The sequence below is a fragment of the Suillus clintonianus genome (assembly GCF_016758775.1).
Source record: "Suillus clintonianus strain FC179 chromosome Unknown DEU56scaffold_82, whole genome shotgun sequence".
Classification (NCBI taxonomy): Eukaryota; Fungi; Basidiomycota; class Agaricomycetes; order Boletales; family Suillaceae; genus Suillus; species Suillus clintonianus.
The window spans coordinates 58,836-81,963 of NW_024539306.1; the positions used below are offsets into that span (position 1 = coordinate 58,836).

General features: G+C 46.7%; 5 protein-coding genes across 5 annotated transcripts; 2 read left to right on the top strand and 3 right to left on the bottom strand.

Moving 5' to 3' along the window:
• Positions 1–236: 236 nt before the first annotated feature.
• Positions 237–3,304, bottom strand: DEU56DRAFT_872983 (uncharacterized protein; the record flags this gene model as incomplete). The annotated part of the gene is made up of 14 exons (XM_041355823.1): positions 237–496; positions 546–690; positions 730–758; positions 828–1,030; positions 1,070–1,076; positions 1,101–1,217; positions 1,321–1,383; positions 1,437–1,590; positions 1,676–2,060; positions 2,155–2,264; positions 2,317–2,488; positions 2,538–2,731; positions 2,786–3,157; positions 3,212–3,304. 14 exons carry the CDS (start codon positions 3,302–3,304, stop codon positions 237–239), a joined length of 2,304 nt encoding a protein of 767 aa, XP_041204797.1.
• Positions 3,305–5,227: 1,923 nt separating this feature from the next.
• DEU56DRAFT_916242 (uncharacterized protein) lies at positions 5,228–6,040 on the bottom strand (the record flags this gene model as incomplete). Its single annotated transcript, XM_041357841.1, has 4 exons — positions 5,228–5,351; positions 5,406–5,742; positions 5,795–5,872; positions 5,926–6,040. 4 exons carry the CDS (start codon positions 6,038–6,040, stop codon positions 5,228–5,230), a joined length of 654 nt encoding a protein of 217 aa, XP_041204798.1.
• Positions 6,041–6,312: 272 nt separating this feature from the next.
• Positions 6,313–10,893, top strand: DEU56DRAFT_916243 (uncharacterized protein; the record flags this gene model as incomplete). The annotated part of the gene is made up of 15 exons (XM_041357842.1): positions 6,313–6,657; positions 6,716–7,089; positions 7,145–7,173; positions 7,258–7,276; positions 7,334–7,440; positions 7,494–8,128; positions 8,164–8,293; positions 8,349–8,398; positions 8,456–8,796; positions 8,853–9,206; positions 9,263–9,459; positions 9,522–9,795; positions 9,850–9,880; positions 9,946–10,703; positions 10,767–10,893. 15 exons carry the CDS (start codon positions 6,313–6,315, stop codon positions 10,891–10,893), a joined length of 3,771 nt encoding a protein of 1,256 aa, XP_041204799.1.
• Positions 10,894–16,086: 5,193 nt separating this feature from the next.
• Positions 16,087–16,869, bottom strand: DEU56DRAFT_916244 (uncharacterized protein; the record flags this gene model as incomplete). Its single annotated transcript, XM_041357843.1, has 3 exons — positions 16,087–16,494; positions 16,550–16,735; positions 16,813–16,869. 3 exons carry the CDS (start codon positions 16,867–16,869, stop codon positions 16,087–16,089), a joined length of 651 nt encoding a protein of 216 aa, XP_041204800.1.
• A 265-nt stretch (positions 16,870–17,134) lies between these two features.
• DEU56DRAFT_960939 (uncharacterized protein) lies at positions 17,135–20,255 on the top strand (the record flags this gene model as incomplete). Its single annotated transcript, XM_041359324.1, has 7 exons — positions 17,135–17,220; positions 17,270–17,666; positions 17,719–18,009; positions 18,065–18,805; positions 18,875–19,814; positions 19,867–19,958; positions 20,055–20,255. The coding sequence occupies 7 exons, from the start codon at positions 17,135–17,137 to the stop codon at positions 20,253–20,255; spliced, it is 2,748 nt and encodes a 915-aa protein (XP_041204801.1).
• Positions 20,256–23,128: the final 2,873 nt, after the last annotated feature.

The following is a 23,128-nucleotide window of genomic DNA, read 5'->3' on the forward strand; positions in this document are numbered from 1 at the left end:
CTTGCGATCTGTGGTAGCTGATACATCACCGTCTGATGTATCACTCTATTCCCTGCACTGGCACCGTGATATATCACTCTGTTGAGTTTACCTGTGACTTAGTCGCTGATATATCAGCATGGTATGTGCCGAATTAAACATAGAACATAAACCTCCGTCATGCATAAAACATCTACCAAAAACGAATCTGTACGTATGCTAAAGTATTTGTATTAGTCCACAAGAGGCACAGCAGTTCATGAGGGGATGGCTTCCCACAACAACCTGAACCGCGCAGACATGCTCCGGCATAGCATTGCCTGGTGATGTGCATATGCAACTGCCCCCTCTGTGAATGCAGATGAGCCAAATTGGTGTTGCGAGCCTTGCGCATCCCACCATCCAGCCTGCCACTCCAAGAAGGCAAGAACACAACACACTTCCTCACGCAGGAGCTGGACTTCCTCCTCCCACCGATGAGCCCGCGCCTGCACCTTGCACCATTCCACACGTAATACTACAATATATCAATTGAGTGATACGCAGAGTCATAATCAAAGACTTACAATCCTGCAATCCTTCCTCCTGATTGTTTGATACCCCAGCCACTTTCCATATCCATGAAATGTTCTGTTGGCCAACCGTCTTCCCTTCGTCATGTTTGAGTGGGACTGCATCTTTTCTCCTGTCCAGTGGCTTCAGTATCCGCCGCTAGTCGTCATTCTTGCCTAGTTTTGATGCGAGTATAACAAGTGCATCTCGGGCAGCTGTGTACTTAGCTGATATTGCATCAATTCAGCTTTCAGCAGAATGGATGATGCTGTGAGCACAAGTGTTCGCACACTGACCTCGAATGAAGGCGTACTTATACTTGTAGAGGTGGTAGGTCATGTTGATGACAGTGTGGAGGTCATTTAGAGCATTGTTGGCCTGCGCTTGACGCAGATCCCATTCGTACTTTAGTAAGCAGTCGTCACATGGGAATGTCGGGGGCAGTGATGAAGGGAGAAAGAGGTTGATTTTATGGGCCTTGTCCTCAGAGGGAATGTCACTGGGTGAACATAGGCAGGAGATGTAGGGCATGTATAACAGTTGTACTCAGGACCAGGTGCCAATCCTACGGTGGAGGCTATTGATATGTTGGAGTATCTTGACTTTTTGGGCATCAGTGGCATGCTGTCTGATGGTCTTCACCTCAAACTCAACACGTCGTCTACATGAAGCTGCATGAGCGATGACTACAATACTTGTACTTGAATACTTACTGTTGATCCTCTAGTTCCATCCCCGATGATATAAGGACCAATGGCGATATATCATCGTCTAGGGATATATGTTCACCACACTCGATTTCTTCCACCTCAGCCTTCGATAATGCCAGATGCATGGCAGCCTGGGTCACAGCTCTCAAATTACTCCTCAGTGACACAGATCGTCAGGTACAAAACAATGCTCACTAGTTCTTGCTTTGACTTCAAACAGATTCGTCAAGGAGCGGTCTGACTCCCACATCTCGATCTCTTTCCGCCATCCAGCTAATTGATCTGCATCGAGGGCAGCCTCGAACTCCTTAAGATCACCGGCACATTCTTCAGCCTCAGGTATTGCAGCCTTATATTTACGGAGGAGAATGGTGTGAGTGCAACTTAGCATTGAATTGTTATTGATAGAAAAGTAAGTTACCCATGGTGCAGACCTTCTTCCAATTCCAGTTGTTGAAATGATCATCTATAGTGTCTCGGCTCGATCCAGGTCCCATCTCGCAGGTGCTTGTAGCGATAGGGTTGATATCTGCCCACCCGCGCTCCGGAGCTTCACCATCAGTCCGCCCAACACCTTTGATAAAGTTAAATGAGAACCTCGTTTGGCAACTGGTGATGTGCGCTGGCAGATGGAATTTAGGAACCAGGAATGTGACGAGCTTGTTGTCATGGTCAATGCGATACTTATGTGGGAATGCTGACATGTGTGACCAAAGGTTTTTGTTCCACTGGCAGGCTATGTCATAAGATATATTGAGGACGTGAATGTCGTGTGAAGACTGCATGCTTGAAAAAAAAAGGTAATCCATGTTTATGTACCTATTAATGGTGAGTTCAGAAACATAGCTATGATACGGTAAACAAAAGAAAGCACCTCTCCCCTTTTTGTAAGTCACCAACTGAACACGGTCACTTGAAATTGTGCCGTGCACAATCAACTGTGCCTACACCCGTTGCTGCAAGTCCACGTGAAGCTCTCGTATCCGCCAGGTTCACAGCGGAGTGGCTAGAACATGTGCTCTTCTATGTTTAATCATAGTTAGTGCTATGACTCGGGCAAACATATTAAACTTACCTCCTGAGCATTGCCCACCCTATTGCACGAAGCCAGGAAGCCCTTGTACCCAGTCTCCTCCACGAAAAATGTGTACCCATGATTCAACCCAGGATCAACAGCGTCTGATGATACATTACGCCGAACCAGTCGGAAGTTGGCGTCAATTGCAATGAACATCACATATAAAAATCTGTGGCCACATTAAGAATGAAAGTTAAAACTTTTATCAGCGTGCTTACTGGAATTCCGGTGGAGAATTTTCCCACCCAACAGGTAGATTCTTGTTTGGATGGGGACATGCAGGGCATAAGACGGCGCAAGCACCGGCCTCTGTTGCTTTAATGCCCCCCAGATGGTGACCCTGACCGCAGTGCTTCATTTGCATCACAAAACACCATTCACAAATCATCCAACGGAGACTATCATAATGATTCTGAATGATATGTGTCAGTAAGGATATGTTTGGACGCAAAACTACATTACCTACCTTGGGGACATGGGTGCCTATGTTTTCCGTGAGGCGAACAACAGTATTGTAAAACTCCCATGCCGATCCTTTAGATTCAAATGACAGCATTTGAAAATACTCTAACACGCGAAAGGTGGCGGCCGATTTAGGGTCTGATGTTGTGGCAGGAAACAAGTGACCACATAACAACTGAATGATGTGCGGCTGAGCAGACTGGCATGCACAGAAATCAAGTCCGACTTCGTGAATACCATTGCAGTCAAGGATAACGAAGTCGTCGTTGAATGCAGGGATCAGATTGATGCATTGGACACCAATGGGATGCCCAAGTTGAAAGCGGGCCCCCAAGGTCTTCAATGTAGTAATCTGAAACGAAGTACCGTTCCAACACTGCGGCAGCATTGTACTTTCAGATTTTTATTTGTGAACAAAGAGTGTACATACCTCAATCCTGTGTAATGGCTGCCTCTCGTGTATATGCACAGCACATGTGGGACACATCAACTCTCCACCATGACAGTCTTGGCACCGATACATCAGGTCTGCTTCCCTGCAGGAACATGCGGCATGCACAAAGTCCCCACGACCCTCCAAGCGAATAAACTCTAGCAGAAAGAGGTCAGCATCTGAATTCCACAAGCCCAATGGATCATCCTGAGGAGACCTTAGTTAGAATCATTACTGCGATATCAACCAACATATGACTTACTCCAGCAGTATGATTTCGCTTGCCAGACCCCACAAATGTGTCAGCATCCTTGCTAACATCATTGAATGATGAAAAATCAAAACCATCTGTTGGTAGGTGGTGTATGTCTTGCGAATCAGACTCTTGGAATCGGTGTTTGGCAGGTGAGTGTGGAACCATGTAGTATAATGAAGAAACAGAAAGAGAACCGCTGGGTGTTGCCTCAAAGCTAGTGTGCTTGCGTTGCTGCTCCTGGCGAGTCTCTTGTGGAGTCACTGGAGTGTCGTTGGTCTCATTTCTCACTGCTCTTCCTGCAGCATCATTGTGAGCAAAGAAATTTTGCTGGAAGTGCCAGAGTGTTCGCTGCCTTCGACTAGCAACCATAGTTGACGACAAAATATTCAGCACTAAGTAGACAGCGTGCCCTGTGCCAAACATCGGTTTTTTCCAGTTCATTTACCCCTATGTAGATCCAACTGCAACTACAGAAGTACTTATTATGACAGTATTGACCGAGTTAAGACAATATAATCAGATAACATGAAAACACAGACGCACAACTCGTTCAGGAGGCGTTTGCCAGCTGAGTGAACCTGCCGACACAGCATCGTCATATGCTTCAGTACCCCCTTGATCTACCACGGCAATAAACTCCCTTTCTGCAGCAAGTCGTCGTGTTGTGAGATGGAGCAATTGCTCACATTGCTGTGATAGAGCATTGTGCCCGATCCCTGGTGCGCATAGCCATACATTCTCAGCTAGGTTGGTAGCGCGCTGGTGCAAATTGCGCACAAAAGTACACACATCTTTGAGTTCAGGGGATATTACATCCCAACCTTCTGTATCGATGTGTTGGAGTACCGCACAAAAGTGACTCAGGATGGTATTGTGCTCAGGAACTCCTGCTTTGTAGCCGAGCTCCATGTATAGTGTATCAAGGTCTTGAAACATGGCAATAATGGACTTTGTAACAAACATAGAGATGGTGTTCAACATGTATCACGCGCTGTCACTCAAGGAAGATGTACATTGCTCATTTGAGACTGCTTTTGCCAACGATTTCATGACTTTGCCTGCTCTATAGCCTTGTTTCTAGAACAAACATTAATTCCAGAAGACAGCAAATTAATCAAAACTGACCTTGCATAGTGAGCTTGCTTGCTTTTCAATCTAGCATTGCGACGATCTTCGTCTGACTTGTATTTTGGTGGCATCTGAATCAATGATATCTGTAAGCTTCAAAGGGTAGTAAGCATTTGCAATTGATTTGCAGACAGGCCTTTCAAATGGTAGCCACACTTCGGGACAGACAGGTAATACACCCTTTTCAATATTAGCCACACTTCGGGACAGACAGGTACTACACCCTTCAATAATAGCCACACTTCGGGACAGATAGATTTCTACATTCTAGTATGCAACGCACAATTTCAATAAATTGAATTAAGCGAATTAAGCCAAGAATTCTGAGTTGCACGCAAAAGCTTACAGGATGGGTCCGTCAATGAGTCATATAAGACTCGTTGAGCATGTCCCACTCATGCGCAAAAGCTTATCAATTCACATAAGACTCGTTGAGCACGTCCCGCTCATGCACAAAAGTGTGTCAGACATTAAATCCAGAGTAACCATGGCAAATCGTTTATGAGACCCATTGAGTAAGACCGATTGAGCGTGGCCTGCAAGTTTAATATGTACAGCCATAGCGGAGTGTTTATAAGACCCAGCAAGCACATCCCGCAATATTTTAATATATACAAATGATGGAGTATCTAGAGCATAGTGGCCTCGCCACACCACATGTTCAACATACGCCAGAGATGTTCCCTGGCTGCATCGAGCATGCTAAAGTAATACACGGAAGTGCCGGTAGCACACATTTTGGGGGCAGTATAGCTTATTATGTATCATCAGAGACGGCACGGATCAAAATAAAAAAAGACCACGTACATGTCACTAAATAGTCCGACTCCAGAATGACCCACACTTACGAACCAGTTATACCGACTAGCAGGGTCAATATCAACAAGTGTTTCGACACTAGCATTGGCATCGATGGCCTGATATTCTGGCGCATCTTCTTCCCCACCACTGGTGAGAGGGTCGGACTGCAAACTGGAATCATCATCAGCATCATCAGCAACATCATCCGCGGGGCCGATCCAAATGTCATCGATTGAGACATCGGCGTGGTCCTCTGCAACTTGATCCGCAAGGCCACCACAGTCTGTGTCATCGACTGAGATGTCGGTGTTGTCGTCCGTAACATTCGTGAGGCTGTCGCCATCTGATTGTAAGTAGAATCAGCAAAAAAAAACTAGTAAGCAAGTCAGACATACCATGTTGTGCATGAATTAAACAGTCTTCACCTTCCGGGCAGTAAGGCCAACCATATGGTCCTGGAGCTTGGGGGGGAACTTTGGAAAAAGTATGTCAGTCAGTGCTATAGGGACTGGAGTAAACGACTTACCATATCTGCACTGAACCAACCAGATGGCCTCAATGAACTGCTTGAGTCTGAAGCAGGGATGAGGTAGCATTTGAACAGGTCGGTTGTGGGGGCACCTGATATCTGAGTGGGACATGTTTGTAAAGCTGAATGAAGGCAGTAAGTTCAGGTTAGCAGTAAAGAAAATAGTATTTGTACCGCTCATTGATTGATTGGCATTGATTGGTTGGCGCAATGAAAAAAAAAAAGCTGAGTAAGGATGTGGTGAGGAGATTTGCGCTTTGTTTGGTATACGCGAGCAACCTGTCTACATTCCCCCCCCCCCCCCTGGGAAACAACACGGGAAAATGTGAGCAAAGACCATACCAACCAGAACAAATGAATATCGCACTGACATTATATGTTCAGATGGCCCCTCCGAGGTGGACAACGGCAGAGGAGCTTTTATGGCTGCAAACCGAAGTGCCAACATACCTGCAGATGCAGAAAGAAAAAAAACTTAATCGATTCTTCGAACTTCTGTACCCAAAGTGGTTCAGCAATTTCCCTGAACACATGAGAATTTTTTCAAGTGAAAACTCACCCAACGAGGCCGCCAACATCAATCAATCTGATCTGGACTTAGAGGAGGCCATCAATGAGGTCAACACCGAGCTGGATCATGAGAACAGTATAAGTGATGTGGAAAAACTCACCAATTTGGACACAGAACAGACAAAGGTGCTCAATGACGCCATCAACCAACGACGTAAAGTGTGTTTCTTGATGTTGAGCTAAATATAGATTGGAATTCTGATTAGCAATTGAACAGAAATTGCGGGAGTGGTTTAGAAACAATACAAAAGGAAAGACTACACCTGGTGGGACATCGACCAGCAAAATGCTATCCGCGTTGCTTGGCCAGCGTGCACGAGGCACCCGAGACCTCAAGGAAATTGAAGTATACTCCCAACTTCACTATGAGTCAAAAGTCAAGCCCTTAGTTTCTGATGACATCAAGGAGAATAAACTGGTACTACCTGATCAAAAGCTTTGTGCTGTCCGGCAACACACAAGTGAATGTTTCGCAAAGGAGCCAGAAGATGTGAAGGACGAGGTTCACGATGAGACAGTACATATTAATGCTGCCAGAAAGTTGGGATCAGTTGCAGCAGGGCAAGATCGGACAAAGGAGGAAATTTACCAGTAAGCAATTGTTTGTTTTGTTTGACTTCAACTGATTAATTCCTCACTGATCAAGTGCAATTCAAGAGTTGCCCATCGTGCTGGGTCAAATATTTGAAGAACTTTCGACTTTAACGGGAGGATGACACTACTCACTTGTTATGGGTGGACCCGACCCTTTGTGCGAAGGCGATATCATGACATTGAGGTGCGTTTTCTTACTATTATATTAACAAGAATTTGATTCATCACCATTGTTTAACAGTTATCATCATGGTAAAACCCTGGAGGGTTTTAGCTTTAAGGCGTCAACGCCTAACTTCCATGAACAGTTTTTGTTGCCATTTGAAAGACACCTGGGTCGCATATATGGTATGTATCATCCTCGATTAGTTCATAGCATAACAACTGATTATTCTCAATAGGTTCTTCTGCAAAGGGAACTTCGGTTCCTACATCTACATCCAGTTCCCCTCCTCCATCGACTACTGACCTATCTTTGCCATCTCCACCTAGTTCGCCTCCTTTGTTGACCATGGACCTCACTCCAACATCCGCACTTGCTTCATCTCTTCCTCCATTGACTACTGACCTTGCTGTACCAACCCTGTCTCCTCCATCAACCATGGTTGATGTGTTGCCTGTCCACGAGGCCACATTGGCGCATAATTCAGAGCCCTTGGTATCCTCGGAACTCACTGTCACGACGCAAGCTGCGCTTAATCCAGAGCCCTTCATATCCTCGGAACTCACTGTCACGACGCAAGCTGCGCTTAATCCAGAGCCCTTCGTATCCTCGGAGCTCTCTGTCACGATGCAGGCTGCCAATAATCCAGAGCCCTTGGAACCCCTGGAGCTCGCTGTCACAATGCAAGCTGCCAATAATCCAGAGCCCTTGGAATCCTCAGAGCTTGCTGTCACGACGCAAGCTGCCAATAATCCAGAGCCCTTGGTATCCTTAGAACTCGCTCTCACGATGCCAACTGTGCATAATCCAGAGCCCTTGGTATCCTTAGAACTCACTCTCACGATGCCAGCTGCGCATAATCCAGAGCCCTTGGTATCCTCGGAACTCGCTGTCACGACACAAGCTAGACGCTTGGGACGCCCAGGATGTCCTTCCACTCAAGCAAAGGTCCAAAGGAGGCCAACAAAATTGGTGGTACCAGCTCGCAGCAAGGAACGAAGGCAGCACCTAAGAGGAAGTGCAACACTGCACAGCCCAGTGCTTTAAATTCCCCTTCATCATAGGTCAACATACTTAACATATGACCTTACAGTTTGGCTCACCGATAACAAAGGCGTCGCATCCGAGTTGGGTGCGAACACTGTGGATACGGGGCTGCCAAAGATCTAGAAGCAACATAGAATAGACACTCACCTTCAGGCAAACAATACAAGGACCAACTACGCTGGGCACGTCCGACGCGGGTGGGAATGGCTGGCGAGCCACTTCGACAATTTGAGCAGGTCTGCTACAAGCCCCAACAACGTGTCCAAAGACTCACCAGCACTTAGTATGCTGCCACTGCCTGCTGGTGTCGCAACAGATGCAGACGATGACGTATATGATGATCCTGCATTCAAGGACGTGTTCGATAGCATACCAAACGGATGCTCCGACAAAGCATTGGCACTCTTTATGTCTCTGAAAGGGTTCCATGAGAACTTGAGTAAGACAACTGTCGAGAGCATCCGTTCGGCATTTAAGAAGCTGTGGGAGCTATCGTGAGCATCATCATACATGAGTTAGAATAGTAACTGACCACTGACTTGTGTCCCAGAAATGGTGACAGATTCCGTGGTAAATGGCACTTCAACGAGGCCAAGCAGTGCTGGGAGGGAAATCCTGCTAATTCAGGGGATGTCTATGATGTGCTGTCATCGGTCAAGCACAAGGCAAGTGCGGAGGGCAGAGATCGGACTCACTCGATGGCAATGACAAAAGACTACATGAATCAGACACTTCGATGGCATCAGGCCACGTGTCCACTCGAGATCGCGCTGCAGATGATTTGGAAGGTAATGAGTGGCACTCAGCCTTCAGATGTGCATCTAGACCTAGAAACAAGATCACGACTCACCCGTCATCTCGAACAAGTCACGTTCGAAGCCAACACATGGACACTGTGGACGAGGTGCGAACTGCCGAGTTGTCCCCACACGCATATCTGACCTCCTAGTATATTTGCAGATGTTTTGAGCTCATCAAGTTGCAGCGAAAGGACATATCACTCGATATGCCCATGTTGGATGAAGTGCTAAAAATGTACCTCGCAGGCAAGACACTGGCACTAAGTGAGTGCCAGTCTCACTTTGAGATCTTCCTCTCGAACCGTAAAGGGTGGCAACGGAAGGTCGACAAGGGCCAGTGGGAAGCGGATTTAAGATGTAAGCCTCGGTCACATTAAGTCAAAAACGATAACGGATGGCTGAATCACTTACCTCGCCAGCAAATCACTACAAGATCTATCCACGCCCAGACATCCTGGCCTGTGACAACTTTTTTTGGACGTTGTTCTGGATCAAATGGCTGGAGCACTTTCACTATGGACGCTCACTTCAACCCAACGACTTCATCTTTCCCGCAATGGGTGCCAGCAGGGTGGTACAGCCTGGCCAACTGATATCTCATGATACAGTACAAAAGTGGATCAACGAGGCTACAACAGGCACTGGCATTCTCGGCAACTTCTCAACCCACTGCTTTCGTCGTGGGGGTGCACAGTACTGATTTATGTTTGCTCCCGTGGGTCAGCGGTGGACACTCACCAAAGTTAGGTGGTGGGGTGGATGGGCCAAAGGCGAGCATGTGCGTGTTTCAGTTTCTTGGATCTGGTGCTGCATTTTTTTTTTGCTCATCACGTCTATTTGCAGCGCGACACACTTGTTCGTTATCTACTCGATGAATTACATGCCTATGAGAATGACTACAGTGATGCCCTTGCCCCCATCACCCGTGGTGCTAACGCCTCCCTCACTGGTGAACAAGCTCTCATGAGACCGGTGTCTATAGAAGAGCTTCGCATGGTTCATTCATCTGTCACGACAGATGTCAACAACCTGCGCAACGACATCAGATCGGTTCACAACTCACTGTGCACGCTAACCAATGTGATGGTGCAGGCAGCCTGCACCACAGCAACTGCTCTGCAACTTCAAGGTGATTCCTCCCGGCGCTTCGCCATCATCTCTGACTCTCAGGCTGAGTCATGTGCCTCCAAGTCTTGCACACCACAGCCAACTCCACCATACACCCCATCCCGCGAAGGAGGACACCTCACAGCCACACACCGCCCTTCACCCAGAGCTGTCACCAGCCAGAGCAGCATCCTCACTTCACAACAACCCGCCGCTACTAAAACTACCCCACCATCCAAGAACACCACCTCCCAATCCCTCCCTACCGCTGGCCTTGTAATTCCCCATGTGCCTGTCACTCGTCCAAACGGCACAACCAGCCCGAAGAGTAAGTCCTGGAAGGAGATCGTCGAGCATTGGCTCGTCGGCAACCCAGACAGGGGATTGAGGATGCCACTCAAAGATTGGCCGAAGGAGTGGTACCAAGGCGCCAATCGACGATTCGCGTCAAAGTACCATCAAAGGGCAACCATCGTGCTGGAATTCATCAACGAGTAAGTCCACGCTGATACCATTTCCTTTGCCTGCACTACCCACCATCCATATTTCGGCTCCAGGTACGAGTCGAACGAGTCGTGTTTCCTCACAGCATATCCAGAGGCCGAAATGGGACACACGCAGTTGCTGAAGGCCATCAACAAGGCACGCACTGCCCTCATGCAGCACGTCTCTCGCAAAAAGTGATGCCGACTCGGACCACTCTTTTCAACCGCTACTGATATTTTTGCTACCCTTCGATTACAGCCGTAGTTGTAGTATTAGACCTACATATTATGGCAACTACCATTCTTACCATAGACACTTTTGACGGCAATTACCAGCAGCGCAATTTGACCTAATCCATGGCATTTGTCAGGCCCTATTTTGCTGGGTGTTTTGGCTTTCACAGCCGCATTTTTTGGATTTTTGAAACTCAACTATGTTTTCAGTCACAAATGTGTTTTCCACATTTGTCAGATGTTTTGGTATGTTTTATTCCGCAATTTTGGCCTCCAAAAGCGGAAATTCACAAAACACATCCTGTTTTGGTCACCTCCTCATGTCAGGCCTCCCCACATTATTCCCACACTCCGCATTTTCGCATTTTTAGCCACCTACTGTGGGAATTACCCCACAACACCCAAAACATCATCCCAATATGGGAGGGCATCTGGGAATTCGAATTTGCGGGTCCGTCCGTCCGTCCGTCTGAGTCTGTCCGGGTCTGTCCGTGCACAGGCTCTTTGTTGAGCCACATCTACTCCTCCTTGATGAGCTGACGAACCATTTGGATATGGCTTCCATCGACGCACTCGCGCTTGCAATCAAGGACTTCGAGGGTGGTGTGGTGATCGTGTCACACAACTTCCGTTTGTCTCTCGTTCGACTTTAGTTTCTCCTTCACACTCGCCGCCATTATCTTCAATCCGCCTTGCTCCCGTTCTGCACGACGCACGAGTCTTACGTGCAACTCCTACAAGACTGTAATGGAGAAGAGTTTTTGCCAGCACCAAACTCCTCTCGTCAAAATGATTTTGTTCCTCGCGTGTCCGTCGAATTGCTGTCTCTGACAAACAACACGTCGGCACTTCTCGCAGTGTCGTTTGCGAGCCACAACAAAGGAAGTGTCCCAAGTATACAAGGAGCAAGATTGGTTGCATGACATGTAGAGTCAAAAAAATAAAGGTATGCCACTCCACACTGCCACTCGAATATCTATTCATTCCCCAACTCAGTGTAACGAGGCGAAACCAAATTGCATGTGATGCACTCATGGGCAGCGAGACGTGCGTCTCGTCCTGTAGTATCCCCCAAAAACCACTAACAGTCGTGCAGTGCACATGGCCAGAAGGCGTTCCTGCCCGCAAGAAATCCACACCCCGGAAAGATAGTATCGACGGGCACCCATCCACTGCCGACTCATCAGGACTGTCCAAAACTTCAACACCTCCTACTCGGGACAGCACCCCTCCGAAACCTCGCGTATCTAACGACTACAACCGACCTCCAATGTCCCGTCGGCATAGGCATGTGCATCCCTTCATGGTACATGTTAATTACTAACCGGAAGTTTTTTTTTTTGTTTTAGCGATCTTTTCACTCCAGTACCTCAAGTGAAATACGAGGAAGACCCGAATCTCAGGCTCGGGCCAAGAGGTGGACGCTTGAGCCAGTTGTACGAGGATTATGATTATGTCCTCTTTGAAACGGCTCGCGATACTAATGAAATAAAAAAAAGGCGCTAATAGAGTCCCAGCTAATAACATCAGGCTGGCTCACGAGGTGCTGTAGTAAGTCGTGGAAAGTTCTCATGCTCGGTGTCTCGAGTCGAGTGTCGATGTCGGAGTAAATATTGTGTGTTCGATCTCGATTATTAGTGGACTAGTATGACACTAGTACTGGCTCTGTGGACATTAGCTAGACGGACAGAGCCGGGTGCAGGCGGTTGGACCCGGACAGACCCGTAGACCGCCAGACCCGGACTGCCGGAAATTCGGATTCCCAGACTTTCTGCAATATGGTATACCACATAATTATAATTATTCCCACACCCTCCCCACCTCACTGCAGCTTCACCACTACACCACAATAGGTCCCCCCTTGTATCTAAGTAGTAGTTTGGTATATACATGTATAATATTATATAATAGACCGCTTTTTTTATCAATTTGTGTGCCTGCTCATCCTCCAGGGCCTTTTTCAAACAGGGTAGGGTACAGAACATTTTCGCATTTTTGCCCCTTTGATAGGGGGGTGTTCCAGGACATTCAGAACATATTTATGAGCATATATGAGTAGATTCCCATCTTTATTTCACCCCTTGAAGTGTCCTACATCAATAGATATAGCACATATGCAAGAAAACACAGAATATGTTCTCATGTGATTATTTCTAGGTGAAGAGCCTTGCAAAAATGATTCCCAGCATCTATTTAACAATAGGAACAATGTATCAGGAGCCCAGGACCATAGGATAATTCCCTGTTGCATGGTGTGCCCCCCCTCTCCTGGTGGTTTACCCCCTGTGAAACTTTTTCCTGTAGGACCGGACCTCAATTGAGGTAGGGGGTCTATTCTTATGTATATTTGAGGTAAGTCTATCATATAGCTGGCCCAGGACACACATAGGATCCTGCTACAGGAACAAAAACATAGAAAATCGCATTTTTGACACTTTTGATTTTCTTAGTCCCTTACACTTGCGCAAATGACCAGGCTTGCTCATATATGATCAGTAGTACATTCACAAATATGTTTGTGCCAAGGATCAGCCCTACATAGGGTGCAAATGTGATATATGATGTACAGGGGCTTTTTCTACTGATAAGAAGCCTACATAGTAATCAAGCCTGTGATAAGTAATCAAAGACCTTGGACATGTCCTATATATGCCCCTGATGATATATTTGAAGATTTAGAAAGATCCATCAAGGACTGACTGAATGACAAGTAAAACCACATATGTGTGAAAAGTGACAATTGACATCTTTTCACACAAAGTTACATTTATATAAGATACAGGTCAAATATTTCATTAACAATATGTAGGATACATTGTAGACTACTAAAGGAACATATACTACATACTGCCCTGAGGTTGAAGGGTGGTGGAAGGGATGTGGTGTATATCTGAGTTGACCTAGCATTAAAATGCTACTATTGCTCAACTGACCATTTTCGATGTTTTGGGTCTTTGAACTTTCCCACACTCAATTTCTTATCTATTTCACTTCCTCAGCACTCAATTCTTGTAGGATTGTTCTGTACATTTAGGACTATGATACTGAGCATATTTGAAATCTACTCCAGGTGTCTGATTATTAAATTTCGATGTATTGAAAGTATGGGATCCTTATCAGTAGAAATAGCAAGTATTCACACTAACTCAAACCTCTGGCCTATTTTGAGCTGATCCTTGTCACAAAAAGCAAGTATATATACTATGATAATGATATATGAACAGGTTGTATTATTTATGCAAGTGTAAGGGACTAAAAAACATCAAAGTGTCAAAAATGCGATTTTCTATGTTTTTGTTCCTGTAGCAGGATCCTATGTGTGTCCTGGGCCAGCTATATGATAGACTTACCTCAAATATACATAAGAATAGACCCCCTACCTCAATTGAGGTCCGGTCCTACAGGAAAAAGTTTCACAGGGGGTAAACCACCAGGAGAGGGGGGGCACACCATGCAACAGGGAATTATCCTATGGTCCTGGGCTCCTGATACATTGTTCCTATTGTTAAATAGATGCTGGGAATCATTTTTGCAAGGCTCTTCACCTAGAAATAATCACATGAGAACATATTCTGTGTTTTCTTGCATATGTGCTATATCTATTGATGTAGGACACTTCAAGGGGTGAAATAAAGATGGGAATCTACTCATATATGCTCATAAATATGTTCTGAATGTCCTGGAACACCCCCCTATCAAAGGGGCAAAAATGCGAAAATGTTCTGTACCCTACCCTGTTTGAAAAAGGCCCTGGAGGATGAGCAGGCACACAAATTGATAAAAAAAGCGGTCTATTATATAATATTATACATGTATATACCAAACTACTACTTAGATACAAGGGGGGACCTATTGTGGTGTAGTGGTGAAGCTGCAGTGAGGTGGGGAGGGTGTGGGAATAATTATAATTATGTGGTATACCATATTGGGATGATGTTTTGGGTGTTGTGGGGTAATTCCCACAGTAGGTGGCTAAAAATGCGAAAATGCGGAGTGTGGGAATAATGTGGGGAGGCCTGACATGAGGAGGTGACCAAAACAGGATGTGTTTTGTGAATTTCCGCTTTTGGAGGCCAAAATTGCGGAATAAAACATACCAAAACATCTGACAAATGTGGAAAACACATTTGTGACTGAAAACATAGCTGAGTTTCAAAAATCCAAAAAATGCGGCTGTGAAAGCCAAAACACCCAGCAAAATAGGGCCTGACAAATGCCATGGATTAGGTCAAATTGCGCTGTTGGTAATTGCCGTCAAAAGTGTCTATGGCAAAACTGGTAGTTCCCATTTTACTAAGTCTAATACTACAACCAGGGGTGTCGATTAGTACCATACTAGCACTCTCCCTACCTTAGCCCACTCATCACTAACAAACACCACGTTCACATACTACTTACATCCAGCGCGTGCAAACACGTTCCTCGACACTTTGGTGCGTTTGATTTGAACCGCATTCTATTTTTCTTTGCTCTACTCTACGAGAAAACTCACGCTGTCATGCTGACCTGCGAGGTTCTGCGAACCCGAGCTCAAAAAGGTGAATGATCGAGATCACGTGCCTGCGCTTAGCGTTCTGGCTGAGCGCCACCGTAAATTTCTCGATATAAGTGTGTCTAATCTTTGGTGGCGTCAGAAAATTGACTATGTCATGTGACTAGAGGAAAGGGCCGAACTTCGTCGGCAGGGACCTTGTTTACCATTCATCATACTGTTTGAATGATAGATAATTGGCATTTGCTTTATAAATGCGAGTTGTGACGGAAATACAGACTCAAATATGAATCTGTACAGTAGTTGGTTGCTGTCATATCAGACGAAGAACTTGAATTCAATATTAATTGTACCATGGAGTTGAGCAGATATTAGCGCTGGCCTGCGACACAAAGATCGATCCTGCGCACTTGCTTAAAGGCCAGAGACGTGCCTGCAACGTTATTGACCGGCATTTGGCAGAAACACCAGCCAGGCGAGTGTGATCACAACCAGGAGGTGGTGTAGGAAAATTGAAGACTATCCAGAGAATTTCTGCAGCAAAAGAGTTGGTCACATGTTTGTCAAGGCTGCATACACTGGCATAGCAGCATCAATTATTGACGGAAAGACTCTGCACGTCATTGAAAAGATTCCCGTCAATGGTTGTGAACAGTCACAGCATTCTCACCCACAGCAGTGACAGCACCCATCGTCGAAATCTGAAGTTGGCGGGTCCAAGGGAAGAAATATATCCAGCTCATCGAGCTCAGCATTCAACTGTTTGACCCTTGCTGCCTCTTCCTGTTGGATTGAAGTGATGAACTCGAGATCCTGGGAAGCACGCCCTGCGTCGCGATCAGTCACCATGCGTGTAAAGAGCGCTGCCTCCTCAAATGCCCGAATAGTTTGATCCTCCTGCTCCTGCTGCTCACAATCGATGAAATCTCTGAGCCTCGAGAGCTTCTCTGCCTCCCAAGCCAAAGCCATTGAAAGATGCCGGCGATGTTCAAGTTCTGCCTCCTTGTAATAAGCAGCACGGCGCACTCCTTCAGAGGACAACCGCTGCAAGCCCTGAGAAAATATTTTGCAGGTCTAGAGACGTGATTAAATGTCACTGAGAGTCGGAGCATAAAGTATTGTAACATACCATATCATCGTCAAGGTCTGAATCCATACCGCCAGTCAATCGTCCCATCACGCTTGCCATCTTACGCTCAGCCTGCGGAGTGGGGGGAGTTTTCCAGACATAAGGGTGGTAACTGGACTGCAAATTCTGCTTTAAAACGTATGCCACCCCGCCTTTTTGTAGTGGGTGGACCGACATCAGCATGTCCTAAGGAAGTGACAGATGCTGCAAAGATTTGAATTAAGTGTTGTCTGAGGTGTTTTCTGAGATGATATGATGAGTACCTGGGGGTGATGAGGGACAAAGGCTACTAGGTGGAGAAGAGCTTTGGGGGCTATCATGGTAGACGCGAGTGAAAGCTTCAGCATAATCAACCTTTGGGAGAATCAGACTTGACTTTGAGCTATGCAGTGGACTGGTTGGCGGGGTTTCGCCACGCGGATACTGGAACAGAGACTCTGGAGGATACATAAGTGGTGTCTCAGTCGCTTGGTGTGCACTGTGTTCAACAGCAAGCCCCAACAAAAGTCGGAGTTTCAAAGACTTAGTGCTTTTCGAGTGGTGTGCAAAGTATCGCACTGGTGGTACCTCAGAGTGGTCATTCCTATGGCGTATCCTCAGCTTTACGATCCATATAACCCCGGTTTTCAGCACAAGGAACCCGACTCTGAGTTCGCAGAGTTGACTGAAAAGTGAGCAGTACTGTGCGGTGTTAAATGACTCACTGATCTATTTCTCCAGTTCGCCCTTCAACGTTGCTGTCGTCTTGTGTCCTAACTGCAAGAAACAATACCAATCAGCCGAGGCAATAATTGAGCATCTAAATAGTGCAGACTCATGCTGGCCAGAGAACCTCACCAACAGATCAATGCTTCCAGTACCGCAGGCTCTACAGCGACCGCCAGAGCAGACAAACTTATCAGCAAAGTATCACCCCACCTCTGGCTACCATTACATTCTTCCAGATCAACTGCCTGCACAAAATATGTTTCAAGAAATGCAAGACCATCCTCTTCAAGAAGCCAGGGAGACTAATGTATGGTATCCATTTGATGGGCTGGGTGAATGGTCACTCGCGAAATTCCTTGTCGAGAACCTCTCTCAGACGCAGATCGACAAATTTCTCAAGTTAGATTGGGTGCGTTGTCTAATTGTCATCAAGTAAATACTTAAATGACATACTACTTCAGTTCCAGATGAGAGAGCGGCCGCAATTCAAAATGAAGGACAAGTTGTTCTTCTACATGCAGCAGCTTCCTGGCTGTGGGCCGAAATGGCAGTGTACGAAGCTTAAGCTCAAGGGCTACGAGAGTGAACGACCGATTCACCTCATTTGGAGGGACGGGTTGGAGGTTACGAAGCAACTTTTTGCAAACCCCGTTTATGCGAAACACATGTGCTATGACCCACACCATATCTATCAAGGACAAGAACACCAAATTGGAGAATTTTGGACTTCGGATGATGCATGGGAGATTCAGGTAAGTAGTCGCACTTTTGTTTAGAGCTACTTGAGTGATTGACACTTGATAATAGGATCAACTACCGGAAGGGGCGACTATCGTTCCGATCATCGCTGCTTCTGACAAAACCCCAGTTACAAGACACACAGGTGGCCTCGAGATGCACCCATTATTCCTCACCATCGGAAATATCCAGGCCGATGTCCGCATGAAGGCTACATCACATGCGTGGCGATGTACTGCGTTCATGCCAATACCGACTTTCATTGTCAACTCTGATTTTCAAACTCTACTCCGGGCGCGTCTGTGGCACAAGTGCATGGATCTCGTATGTTCCAATTTGAAGGTCGCAGCTCGTGTTGGCAAGTATATGGTCGATCCCTCGGCCAAAATCTGTTACTGTTTCACGCCTCTAATCAGCCACATCGCCGATCTCCCCGAACAATTGATGATCGCATGCATCATGAAAAACTCGTCTCCCGTCACCACAGCGACCCACAAAGAGTTTGGTGATGAGACACCGCATCCTCCACGGAATGGATCGGACACCTACGCGCTTATCCAGCAGCTTTGCAACCGTGTTGACCCATGGGATCTCATTATATACGTTAGAGAGTCCAAAAAGCTCCATCTTAGTGGGGTGCACTTGCCGTACTGGAGAAACTGGAGGTGCTCCAATCCCGCTAGATTCCTGACGCCAGAAATTCTGCACATGCTACACAAATTCTTTTTCGATCACGTCCTTAAATGGATCAAGCAGATCATGGGTCATGAACTTGATGTACGGTTCAAGAGTCACCACAAGCGCACTGGTGTGCGCCATTTCTCTGGGGGTGTCTCTCATGTCAACCAAATGACAGGATGAGAGCACCGAGATATTCAGCGCACAATTGTGCCGACGCTGTGGGGTATCACAAGCCCTGGTTTCATCCACGCTGTGCGGGCAATGATTGACTTTATCTACCTTGCTCAGAATCCCCTTCACACTGAATCCAGCATCGCCTCCATGACTCAAGCACTTCAAGACTTCCATGATCATAAGCAGGCCATCCTCGATGCAGAGGCACGCCAGGGAAAGAGCGGTGCTAAAGACGACTTCTTCATTCCGAAATTGGAACTCATGCAAAATTTCGCTCGTGCGATCTCCCACGTCGGTTCGCTCATGCAGTGGACAGCAGACGTATCGGAACGTCTTTTAATTACTCACTGCAAACATCCGTTTGAACGCACGAGTCGTCAGAGAGACTTCGTCTTGCAGATCGCTCGCATCCTCGATCGGGAGGAGTCCATCCGGCAGTTCGACCTTTACACACTGTTGTCCTCGTCTGTATCTACACCTGGTCAGGACCCACTCATGAACACTGTCATCATGGAGGACGAAGAGATCGCTAGTACGGAGACAGATCCCACCTTTGCTTGGGTCTCCAACGCAAACCCAGCTGCCCAGCTATGTCTACAAGCGCCGCGCCCTGTTCGCAATCACTTCTTGAAGGGTATTTTGTCGGACAATGCACGGATTGCCTTCAATGTGACTGTGAAAGCAGATCACAATCGCCTTGATGCGTCTCAACTGCAGTCGTCGTACGACATCACTGATTTTTCTCATGCTTTACACCTCTACGCGACCCGCAATGGTTGTACACTCTCCGACCAGCTACTATTCAATACATGGTTGAAATTTCGCATCCAGTTATTTTCCGCATTCCATACTTGCAGGATCATGCCGAGCCAACAAATTCACGCCGAGCCACCTTCCAGTAATTTTCCTAGAGGGAACTGCAACGCCGTATTATTTAACCAGAGGGTCGATGGTCGTAACGATGGTGAGTATTACTAGATTTACCGGTGGTGACATTTCCTGATGGGCCTCTACAGGATCTTATGTCGCTCAAGTACGAGCCATATTCCAGCCAACCCTCCCCAGAGGTTCTCGTGCGCAGCTCCCCGAGCGCTTGTCTCAGGTGCTGGTATATATCTAGCATTTTGACTTCGTCGTGCCTGGCCCCGAGCCATCTACGGGCATGTGGATGGTCAGACGATCTTATACTCGATATTCAGCACAGTCGGAAAGGGTGATCAGACGCGGATCCATAATTCCTCTCACAGACGTTACGCATGCGGTGGAGATTATACCTGTCTATCAAGGACCATTGGGCAGGGACGTGAATTCTGGGAACTCAATGGAGGTGTTTGACGACTATTTCTTGAATAATTTTGCAGACAAAGAGCTGTACCACTCGCTATCAGTGATCTCAGATGCCTAGATAGATTTTCATGTAGCGCAGTTATCAATCTCAATCTTGGACTGATTCGATATCTTGATCATATCATGAGCCCATCTCTTGATCTTAGACGGGTGCCGATCTGCAAATTTGGTTTCCGAGAGTTATAATACCAAAAAGGGCTGTGTACGAGAGTATCCCTGAACTATCCCAAAAGCATCACTCTCAAGTGTCTCTCAAGACGAGTCCAAACATAGATGTACTACTCATCACAATTTATCGTTTTGTTATGGTTTCTCCCGATCGATCGATCTTTCGAAGCTTCGCATCGTATAGTGCACACATTGCATTGCATCCATTGCACTCTCGCAATGCAAAGGTAAGACACTACAATCTATATAGTAAGTCCATCACCAAAATTACTGAATCCAGACATTACCTTGTTTACAAGGTCACTCACAGCTTGTAATTGTGGCTGAAGGATAAAGTTATGCATCCGTGGGAAGTAATAGACAAATTTAAGTTGTATGCATACGATGCTCGCAAAACCAGAAATACTATCACTACCAGTCACTACTTAGTACGACTGCTACATATCGAATCGATAAGTTCTTCTCCTGATTTCCGCGTCTTTTTATACCACCATTTCTCGGTCTCCATGTCCAACTTTGCCAATCTCTCATCTTCAATTCGCGAGGTTTGCAGGGATGTGCCATCAGCAACTTTCCATCTAAATATCGCAACAGTCGAATATCGACACTGCCATGCCAGGGCAACATACACGTTGAATATGTCAGCACACCATGACTAGGAAGTGTTACAATATCTATAATGGAGTTGCTGATCATCTGACCTTGTGATGGTACGTCAGTTCCACACCGCCGACGCAAACTCCATCAGAGATCCTCCCAGTTTTGGTCAATCATCTGTCGGAGACCGCTCCGAGTATGAGCTGGCGACAGGGCCAAGGGTATCGAAGTAGGAGTCTAATTTTATTAACCAATACCAAGGTAAGCTTCGTTGTTTCATGTGGCAGCATGCGCTCATCTATTGATAGGATGTAGCCTGAATGATAGGGTTAGATAACTGTAAGGTGGTACATATGCAAATTTGTGTTTCTACTTTCGACGATTTGGTGTGTTGACGTCTTTATTTGTAGTTTGTAGAACTACGATTACCATTGAATGTAGCACTTCGTGAACTTTGTTTTTTGCCTTACGAGGATGATTGTTACAGACACTCTTTATTGATTGTTTCTGCAAGTGACCACCATGCCCGCAAGCCAAACCAGAGGCCGCCGAAGAGTTGTGCGGGAAAGTCACACCTTTAGATCCCCCCCTTCGTATGCTGACTCCTTATTGCACGATGACAGGACGTGCCCATCATTCGACAACCGGGACTGAATGTCGCTGGACACTCATCAGCAGATCAGCTGGGCTGCACATCAGAGATCCCAGAGTCGATGGGCATCCCTGAATTGCCCCCTCACATCTATCCTCCCCCTGTTTTCTCGCACGATGGCTACAGCTCAATGCCGCCTAATTCCCAGGACAGCATGCCTTTACCAAGGGCATCACACTTCTCTGGGACAACCCCTCGCGCGCCGGGGCCTGATCGAGTCCAGCGATCATTTGCACCTTCGGGCGATACCGCGTCTCGGTATCGCATGGTGTATGCTTATTTACCGCTTCGCGGTGGAGAGAAATCCCGCCAAGAGTATACGGATGGTGTTGTTTATGTGAGCCTTATATTTATATCCTCCGAGTTGTACTTATTCATGTATTAGAGAGACAACACGACGGGTGTACAAAAATCGACTACATGATGGTACCAACTCCCTCCCATTAGACCCCCAAGGGAGTCACATTTGTCGGATTCGGAAACTACGCCAATCGCTACTACCTCTCAACGCTCTACGTCAGTCCGTGCAGGTCGCCAGTACAGTCAAGGGGACCGCTCCAGCACCACGACCACAACAGTACCTTTAATCGACAAAAACAATTTGAAAATCATTACGAAGGACGCGAAGGACGCCATCATCAAAGAGACACTTAATCGATGTGGCTTCCACGATTCGTCGAGTCGATTAAGTGTAGTACAAGCTGCTCTGACTGATGCGTGTTCGTCCGTTATTGGCGAAGGTGAGTTTCCCGTTGGTGCTACAGCTAGGATACGTGCTAATGGGTAGTGATGTGCATGGCCCGGCTTCAAGCCGTGGGCCGAGCCAAGCCGGGCCAAATTAGGCCGGGCCAAGCCAGGCCAAACTGACGGCCTGACCAGGGCTTTGGCCCGGCTTGGAATTCTGAAAAGCCAAAGCCGACGGCCTGAGCCGCGGCTCCTAGCCTCTACCATCGACAACGACAATGAACATTTTGACACCAAATTTTGGTATATAATTTGGTTCATAATAAGTTATAACACATGCTGAACTTCGAAACAAACAAACGAGGACCAACACACACAACTTACAAGTCGGTCTGTGCTTCAACCAATTCAGCTCTTGTGATCCGCATGGTCAATACAACTCAACGTCACATTACAATTACTAATTACTGCTTGCGCCAGTCTTACCTTGATAGTTTTTTCAACGTTGGCGCGCAAATTTGGAATGGTCTGCTTGGCTAGGTCGAACGGACTCGTGCCAAATTGAATCAAGTTGAACAACCCCAGCGGGGCCCGTGTACCAGCCGTCGCACACATCCAGCCTCAAATCTTCCAAAACCCTGCAACCTTTGATCTTGAGAGTGCGACTTTTGCTTCTCAGGCTTGTAATTCACACTTTTGCTTACAATAGACGGGCGTTGGCAGGTCTTCACTGATCAATCAGGCATTCGGAGTGGACAAAGCGGTAGGCTGCTCATCATCTTAACACTGCTTTGAAATACCCCATGCAGGCGGGCGTTTATTGGAGACTG